This window comes from Austrofundulus limnaeus, unplaced genomic scaffold (assembly GCF_001266775.1).
Source record: "Austrofundulus limnaeus strain Quisiro unplaced genomic scaffold, Austrofundulus_limnaeus-1.0 Scaffold736, whole genome shotgun sequence".
In the NCBI taxonomy this organism is placed as follows: Eukaryota; Metazoa; Chordata; class Actinopteri; order Cyprinodontiformes; family Rivulidae; genus Austrofundulus; species Austrofundulus limnaeus.
In genome coordinates, this window is record NW_013953138.1 from 17,733 (window position 1) to 27,382 (window position 9,650).

General features: G+C 41.0%; 1 protein-coding gene across 1 annotated transcript in view; it reads right to left on the reverse strand.

Moving 5' to 3' along the window:
• The window catches only part of LOC106532233 (dedicator of cytokinesis protein 3), a 37,329-nt gene that overhangs the window by 17,585 nt on the left and 10,094 nt on the right, over positions 1-9,650 (reverse strand). The window contains exons 5-9 of the mRNA XM_014028257.1: positions 6,845-6,941; positions 4,622-4,770; positions 3,146-3,230; positions 1,703-1,744; positions 142-296 (exon numbers count right to left, since the gene is read on the reverse strand). Of these exons, the coding sequence (XP_013883711.1) occupies positions 142-296; positions 1,703-1,744; positions 3,146-3,230; positions 4,622-4,770; positions 6,845-6,941 (528 nt within the window). The remainder of the gene's footprint in view (positions 1-141; positions 297-1,702; positions 1,745-3,145; positions 3,231-4,621; positions 4,771-6,844; positions 6,942-9,650) is intronic.

Sequence of the window (9,650 nt, forward strand, 5' to 3'; positions counted from 1 at the left end):
TGGGGCGAGTGTGTGTGTGTGTGTGTGTGTGTGTGTGTGTGTGTGTGTGCGTGTGTGTGTGTGTGTGTGTCAGCTCGTATATACTGTACATATGTGACCCATTCTAGGCTGCCACATTAGCACTGAGCGTACTTGGCGTACCTGATCTGTTTGGCCTCGCGTGTGTCGTACAGAGAGAAGAAGACGTCTGCATCTTCGCTGATGCTGTTGTAAGTAAAGCTCTTCAGATTGATGAAGAGGTGGTGCGACACAGGGACACGGCAGCCATCGCCATGGCGCTGTCTGAGGCTATCGCCCTGGGAACGAAGAAGAAACTGGCCGCTAACAAGTTGGGTCTTCACGAGTAAGAACAAAAACTCCTGTCGTTCTTTGTGAAGATGTTTATTTAGCAAAACAAATGAGGTGTCAAAGTGAGTGGATGAATAGATGTTAGGGTTTTCTCTTGTGTTGCGAGTAAATGCTACTTATAGTAGCATCAGTATTAATGTTTAAGTGAATAACATGCGTCAACAAATGATGGAAGTCTGATAAGTGGTTTATTGTTGAGCTTTCAAAAGGAGGGCCTGATGCAGACTGTGCTTAAAATATAAAGATCAATGTACTGTAACTTAGTAAACATAAAAATGTCAGGTGAAAAACCACAGCCAAACAACACTTTTCACTCTATTTAGGCCAATGTATGGTAAGTAGTTTATCAATGATTAGAGTGAGTCAAAAGAGTCAGGACACCGTTTCTATTCAGAAACGAAAGAGAAAAAGAAAATAACTGCATGTCGCAGCTAAAAAATGGGTGAGGGGGGCCAATATCTTAGGCTATGTTCAGAACATGGCTGCCATCTTGAAAGCTGCCATATTGGATCAAAGTTCAATTTTGCCAAGGTGAAAGGGGGCCATGTAGCAAAGCAAAGAACACCCGATTTGTCTCAGAAATCGATTGCAGCAAACACAGAATGATATGCTACATGACATGCTACATGACCCCCATTCCCATTGAAAAAAACCTGCCCTTGATCCAATATGGCAGCTTTGAAGACGACGACCACGTTCCAGTCATAGCCTAAAAGACATAGCCTCCCCCATTACTTCCTGGTGTATTCAAACATTTATTTTTCCCTTTTGTTTCTAAAATAAAAGTGTGTCCTGAGACTTTTGACTCGCCATGCATTTTGTTTTATTAAGACGTAAAGAAAATGTGGTCGTCGTATGTGTACGGATGGCACATATTTGTTATCCTAKACACCAAAATAACTGAAAACAAGAACGCATTCTGGTTTTTATAGAGCTAATTGCTGCGATAAAGCACCTGCTGTCTGTCTGTGATGTAAAACAACACCACAGGTGGAAATATTACTTCATAAACTAAACCAAAGTGCAATGGCTTTTCATAGTAATAGTACTCCGAGATCAATGAAACTCCCTGAAAGAATGCACTGGAGCATGTGTGATCCCAGTGTGAACTGGTGTTCCTACTCTGGCAACATGGAGCATGAAACAAACACAAAGGCCACCAACACAAAAAAAAAAATGTGTAAAAGTAATGGCCTTAGTGTTACATGAGATCCCTGACGTATAAAATCCTGATTGGTAGAAAGTGTTTAAAAAAAGAAAGAAGAATGTCCAGTCTAAATTTCAATTTGAACAGGGAGGCGGAGCAAAAAAAAAGTGATGATTTCATAAGCAAAGAGCTTTGAAGTGACTTTACCTGGTTTGTGCTTTGCTGGCCACAGTGTCTGCTGGATACGTGCTAAAAYATGATAATAATAATAAAAAAAAGAAACAGGTAAAAATCTAAAAGAAAACTGTCAGATGAGTCTATCCAGGCTTTACACATCCCACACATCCCTGAAATGATTTACATTATAGCAGGTTCACGAACACAGCTACAGGACCGGTGCTTCGCTCAATTCTTCACATCTTACAAAAGTTCACCTACGTGTGCTGCGGAGAGAGACTACGCTGCTGTTCCTGCAGCGCAATGTCAAGCCCACATGAGGCAGAAACGTGCAGCGTGTGGGAGGGGAGAGGACAAAGCCGGTCTCACCCCTCCACACACACACACACACACACACACACACACACACACACACACACACACACACACACACACACACACACACATACCACTCTCTGCTTGGTGGCCTAAAAGAGCTGCCATACCTGAAGAGGCGCCAAGGCCTCGTGCCCTGCCAAAGACAAGCTCAATTTCATCAATAGATTCAGGAGGATTTTTGGCAGCAAAAAGCCACGCTCTTGTTTCTGCACACAGCATTTAGTGGACAAACATTCAGCGTGTAAAGCTGAGAAACATGGCAGTGGGATAATGGGAGGCTGCAGGGTGGTTGGAGAATGTTTTCATCAGCATATGGAGCTCCAGCTACTGACCAGAGAGGATCTCCCTCCCAGATAATAGTCTGCAGCAGCATTACATTAGATTTCATAACATTTGTGCCGTAATAACATAGTCCTAAAATTGAATCTGCTTCGCTAAGTCTCCTCTCCCTCGCTCTCTACCTCCCTGTGTTWGTGTTTAGGCTTGGAAGTCCCACATCGCTACAACCAAAATACATTTGATACATTACTTATTTATAGGAACATGCCTCTAGACTGGCTCGTGGTTTAAAGTAAGAAAGATTTAAATATGTAAGTTTTATGTAGAAAAAATATATATATTTTTGCTTGTACTTTCTCATAGCTCCACCCGGGGCTGTCACTTTACATTATGTTTGCATTGCTAGTTAACAATCACAGTTGCAAGAGGCACATGCAGAAAGCAAAGGGACACTCTGAATGTGTCGGAAAGGACAACATAAATAAAAACAAGTCCCATGATGCAACTCTAACAGCTTTTCTTCTCTCTCTCTCTCTCTCTTCATCTCAACACCTTCTTATAGATGATTTTATAATTGGTACATTCACACGTCCCAAAAACATCCAACACATTCCTATATGAAAATGACAGCAGTGAAAAAGCAACAAATAATAATAACAGTAGACAAAAGATCATAATGTTCCTGTCGGTTAGTCTTGCCCACACTTAATGCTCATGTTATCAACCAAACAATGTGGTTTTGTGTTAAAAGCTTATTCCACTTAAACACACAAAAGCTGAACTAGAATAGCTTTGAGATGGTTTTGACTGACATACCAGTTTGTACAGCTCCGACACGCTGATCTGATCTGGATCCACCATTTCAAACTCTTTTCTGGGAACAAGGTCCAGGCCGAGGTGCCTGGAGAAGGAAGGATGACGAGAAAGGACAAAAACAAGAAGGAGAAAAACTCATTAAAGCTGACAGATATATATTCTTTGTGATATCAGTCAGTTCTGGCCACTTCACATATCTGACCTACAAATAGCCCTKTTGTTTTAGAAACAAGGCAGATGAAAAACCTTTGCTTAGACTGACTGTAAAGTGAGTCAATAAATTTAAATGCAGCTTTATTTAAACACAAAAAACAGCTGTTCTTGGTCTGCCAAGTTCCATTCACCATCACCCTCTAAAGCTCACTAATAAACCCAAACAGAAATCAAAGACTTAACACAACTGTTTGGGTTTTATGCCGCAGTGACTTCCTACAGTGTCCATTGGTTGCCTTGGCAACCACTCAGGGCTYAAATACAGCAGACAGTCGTGTTGCATCCCAAACACTGGATCTTAACAAAAATATCAGGGATTGCTTTAGTTTCTTCAACATTAGTTAACAGTCAYATAGGAGTAATAGCTATTTAAATTCATGAATATTTGCAAGACATACCATACATAACATGTATTCTGAATCAGTTTGCATCAAAACTATGTGAAGTTTTTTGTTGTACTGCTGTCAGATAATAAAACATCAGAAATAAACATTTTTAATCGCTTCATTTTATCCTGCAAACAAATTTCCATTTGTTTCATTCTAAAGGAAATAATCTGGGATTTTGCAGTTCAACAAGGACTTACTGACTATTACTCAGCACGTTTATCTTATGGAGAGTAAGAAGGCTGCAGGAGTAAAAACAGCAGCACTAAAATGCATCGTGGTGTCTTGAGTCTCAGGTTSAAGTTACAGAAACCACAAATCAGATTCCAGCCATTCTCAGGCCCTCGTTCTCTGCAGGCTTTAACRATCAGCTAATTGTGCTGCTTTACAGGCTTTGTGGCTTCATAGTTTATTCAATCACAAARGTTAATCAAATGAGTGATTCAAAGACGTGCACGTAATCATGTACTCAGTCTTCTTTCAAATGACAAAGCCTCTCTTCAGCTGAGCTGATATCTGTATTCCTTGTGCAGAGGCCTGACACGTCTCAGCTGGAGTTGGCACCAAGAAGAAGAAGATGATTTTAAAACTTCCTCCAGGCAGATTTGCATCGACTGTAAGCAGCCTCAGCTTCCTGACTCACTCATCTTCTAAATGACCACAAAATTCCTTTCTGGAGATGCTGTTGCACGCCCACTCACCCTGCGCCGTGAAGCTCTTTAGTGCCAATAAATAAATAAATAAATAAATAAATAAATAAATAAATAAATAAATGTCTTCTTTAGTGGCCAACAATTAGGAAGAAAATGTTTATGGGGCAGTTGTCTTTCACTTTGCAGCTTGGTGGATGTAATAGACTCATTACGTTGCTACTCACTCATTGCCCCAGTCGAGGCGAACGGTGATGTGCCGCTTGATCTCGCGAGTCTGGTCCTGAGAGAGGTGGCCTTGGATTAGCTGCCGGCGCAGGTCGATGAGCTCATTCATCACATGACGAAGCTTGTGGAACAGATCCACCTTGTGTTTCTAAGTAGCCAAAAAATACTCTGATGAGACATCTCCTTTCATCGTTTATACTAATATACATGTGAAATTATTAACAAGATTAAAGGGTGGGGTGTTATGTAAAACCGACTTCTTAGCTTTATATCACGTTATATTGTCATCCCCTCATCAAAAACATACCCAGAGTGTTGCTTTGTCTCATTCATGCATGTTTAAGAAATCCATGAATCTCCTGTGGAGCCATGTGGAGCTGCCTAAACGCCTGCTGGTACAAAGCTCCGCCTATTTACACAAAGCTCCGCCCTGGAGCTCAGTCTGCAGCCGAGCTCCCGCCCCACAGAGCACCCCTCCAGTGAAGCATTGTTATAAATACGTGCTGAAGTGGAAGTGTCAGAAATGGAAAGAGATTCTCAAAGAGACACAGGCCAATTTCAAGGTGTTTGAATAGACTATGATGCAAAATCAAATTTCATTTTGATATATACAGCTTTTTCATAACAACTGAATGTAACATATTTAGATAAAGAATTGAACTAGGTGCCTGGTAAATACATAAAACCAACCCCCTCCACACACACACACACACACACACACACACACACACACACACACACACCTTAAAACAACAAACAGAACAAAGCTAACTGGTTGTGCCACACTTTGACTAGAACATCCCAAATGAACATCAATCAGAGCCACATTATTTCTGTCATGAATATAAATAAATGTCTATACTCAAGTTACTTTGTTGATTCAGCTAGAGACAATGATATAATGGTCCTATTAAGAGAGTTTTTAACCCTCTGACAGCCCAGACAATCCATGTGTTGCAGCAGATTTACAGATTTACCATTGCTTCTGTCAAAGAAAGCATTTAACTAACAAGTCTTCATAATAATAATAATAATAAAAATAAATACCAGCGTCATCGTTTATAAACCGAGGATAATAATTTCAATTTAATCCTGCTTTTATTTATTAAATTTTTCTAATGGTGTGACAAGCCCACATTAAGCGCCCAGGTTTGTTTACATAAATGGAAAAAAAATAATGCACCACAATGGACATGTAGGTTTAATGAGGATAAACACTGCGTGTTTTTAAAAGCCTGGTYGCTGCTGGAAACAAAAGAGTTTTGTCAGAGCTGATGAGTCCTTTCGGACCTCGTTTCTGCAGGGCTAATTATGCACACTGTAACAAACACGCAGCTCCGCTTTGGCCGTTGCTCCCTGATGTAGCGCCACGAAAAATGCAACGGGCTACAGCAAAGTGAAACATACGAAATACCCAGCCAGCGCTGCATCCTATTATTATGGATGATACTGTGGAAACATGGCCCACTCCACATGGGGGGCGGGGGGGGGAGGATGAGGACAAAACCAGCACTGTTAAATCAAGGCTTCACATTAGTCGAGCCTCAGTGGAAGTTACATCATCCCACCGATGCCCAGAGCCGCTTATAGTCACTCAAAGCAGTCCTCAGTAAGAAAAAAAAGGTTATGTAAAAACTCACAGCCAACATTTAGCCACTTAGTTTCAAACTCTAAACCCCACCAACCACATCTGCCGGCCCCCTCAAGACTTAGCAAGATTAAAGGTGCTTTAAATTTTCAGTAATCACTTTTTCCTGAGCATGTAAAAGCTGACTGAAGGTGGTGGATCTTGAGYCGATGCTGAAGCTACGAGAGGCGTGCCAAGATGAGTCAACGGCTGAGTGACACGACAAGGCTACAGTAGGCCATTCTGTGCGTCCAGCCACCATTTCTGCTGCTTCTCAGATGCAGCAGTATAGAAAACAARACTGTGAGAATCATGAGAGAACTCTCACTCTAGGTTTTGGACCTTATTTCAGATTAATCGTTTCTTAGAGCCAAACTAGTTTTTTTATTTTTGTTTTGTTTTTCGATGTGTTGTATCATGTAAGAAAAAAAGAAAAAAAGCCTCTTCCAGCAAATGAAACAACAATGAGTACAATTTATTCGCAAACACTGCTGTTCTTTTGGATTCCTCTGTAACATTAGATCCACCCTCATATTTATTGCTTTGTGTTTTGTTTTGAGCAGAGTGAGAGGTGCTGTAACACACAGCTACCGACCACGTAGAGCTGCTTCCACAGGACGCCCCATTCCTGCAGTGTGGAGGTGGTCTCTGTGATGATAGGGTCCTCCAGGGGCACCACTGTCTCACACAACCTGGTGTGGGAAAAAAAGAGAACAAATGTGGGATCAATCTTCAGAGAATCGATGATATTAATGTCTGATAGACAACCATTAAAACAAATCAGTAAAATGTGTGCCTCAGCTTTAAACAAAAAGCAAAACAATCTGTTAGAGGTCAGTGTATGTGCTGGGATTACTCTCAGCTACTACCACACCAAACCATAGTCTAACATCTGGACTGAATTATAGCTAARTTTGAGTTTGCTAAGCTCAGTTAGCTGTGGCAGCCATCTGGAACTGGGTTTACTCCAGAAGTGAATCAGCTGTGAATATCCATCCAGTGATTACATCCAGAGAGTTCCATTCAAATCCATCACCTATTAAATGAGATATTTTGCTAACAGACAGACACAGTTGACTACAAAAATTACTTTAGGCTGTTTGAGTCTTAAGGAGTGTTCAGTTTTATTTCAATAGGTAAAAAGTGGGAAAATCGGTCTAAAATGCTAACCTTGTGGTCTAACAATCAAATCAAAGCTGCCTGTCATTAAACAGTGGTGGATGTCTTCATGTCTAATTGTTCCTGTCTTACAATGCTGTTATTGGCTGTGTCCAAGTTCAGGTGCTGCGTCCCTTCGAGGGACACAGCCTACCCAATCTAGGTGGGCTGAGTCCTTGGTTAACTGCAAAACCAGGAAAAATTCAAATGGTTGCCAGTTTGGATGGTCTAGTCTCCTGCTTTATTCCCGCCCCCTTACCCCAGCATATGTGACAATACTAAACAGAAGCAAAAATATATCGAAAGTAGCAAAATGTTAATATAGCAGTGTTGTTATTATTATAAAATAGCAAAATTAGCTTGAAAGCAGTAATTGGGGGAAAAAAAGCATGTCTGTGCAAATGACAAAAACATTAACACAACTGGTTGAAACTTGATAGGATAACTGGATAGGCTGGGCAGAGAAGCATACACCGGACCTGCCCCCTCAAGTTGTAGAAAAAGGAGMWTGCATTTGTGGGCTGCAWTTGGAGGGMTRTTTGAATTTGGACAGCTTCCYGAGCGGCGCAGTGATGTAAGCAGCTGACAAATTCGGCCTTCGAAAGATGCAGCCCTGGAATTTGGACCCAGTCATTTAGTACGACTCGGCTCTCTGTGAAAAATCGGTGATAATCAGGGCCGTAGTGYTTGCTTGTTAGGCTGATCGTTCTCTTTTGCATATGAACAATCAGTTTCATGTATCACCGGTAAACTGGTTGATCCACTATGTGAAGGTACTGCTTATAAGGCTGAGTTTACCTGTAACTCCTCAAACTGAAGAAAAGAGATGAAACGTTTCAACAAAGTAAAACTTATCCAGAAGACCGACTCAACTTTTTCTACCTTTTCTTTTTCTTTTATTATGTAAAAAGTCTCATTTTTAAAGGACGACCAGCTCTACTTCCTGTTTCATGGCTGCCAGGACTAAGTTAAACTGCATAATTTTTTTAATAATCTCCCCAACAATCAAGAACCTCCTTGTGTAAACCCACATCAACGCACACGACTGCTTTGAGAAAACATTTAAAGAGCAATGTAAAGTGTTTTGGCCCCAGTTGGRGGAGCTCCCATGTAAAATGAGACCACACGTCCTTCCTGTGTGTCCGCTCTCATCGAGAAACATAAAAGCAAAGGTTAGATCCCTTGTGGTGCTTTGCACTTTGCTCACAAAGCTCCTGAGTGTGCCGCAGAGACTCAAATGTAAGACCGTATACTGTTTGTGGAACAAGGCAATCTCCATCTGTAACACAGTGAGGGTGGCTGATCGTCTGGGGACARGGAATGCTTCGGGAGAACAACACAGATGCAGTAGGTGTGTCACCTCATTAACTCCATGACACAACAAAGCAGATTTCCTAAAGTGCATCTCCCGCAGCGAGGAAGTTTAATAATGTTGATTTGAAAGCCCACGCTTTTAATTGTTTTGGTGAAAAGTCTCGCTTCGCGGCTGCTCGGCTGAAGGATTTTGTTCAAACTTCCGAATTCACGTTGAGCCGCAGCTCTTCTAGTCTGCAGTTGCATTAAGCAGACAAAAAAAAGCTCCTGGTGTCTGTCGTCGTGTTCACCTTTATTCTGGTCTGTGCAGTCATYACCGGCTAAGAAGACTGCAGCGTGCGCATGCACACCGGCAGCTGTCGGGTGCTAATTCTCTTAAGATTAGACAGCTAATGAAGGAGGGATGCACACACTCTGACACTGATAAGTTGATGAATTTGTAACACACATCATATACATATAAGGCTAATGAGTCAAAAAAGTAAAAAAAAATTCATAATATCCTCCCATCATCCTGCAATAGATTTAAATAATAAAGAGAGAGCATTCCTTAAAGGAATATAATAATCCTGACACATTTCATGCCAAAATATGAAACAAAAATCATCTTTCTATGCTSGTAAATCTCATATAATCAGTCAGCACTTCGAGAATGTGTTGGGGATGACCTTCAGCTTCTGATACCTGGATAATTACATGCTTGACCATTTTTCCTGGCAGAATGAAACAAATGTGATAAGGTGGGGTTATATAAATAAAACTGTTCATACAAAATYGGATTTGCTTCCTTGAATGACCGAAAACAACTTTTTAAATGTATGCTTCCTCTTGTAATAACAAAGTCTCAAGAATGCTTAGCAGATAATGTTTTTTTGCGTGTGTGTGTGTGTGTGTGTGTGTGTGTGTGTGTGTGTGTGTGTGTGTGTGTG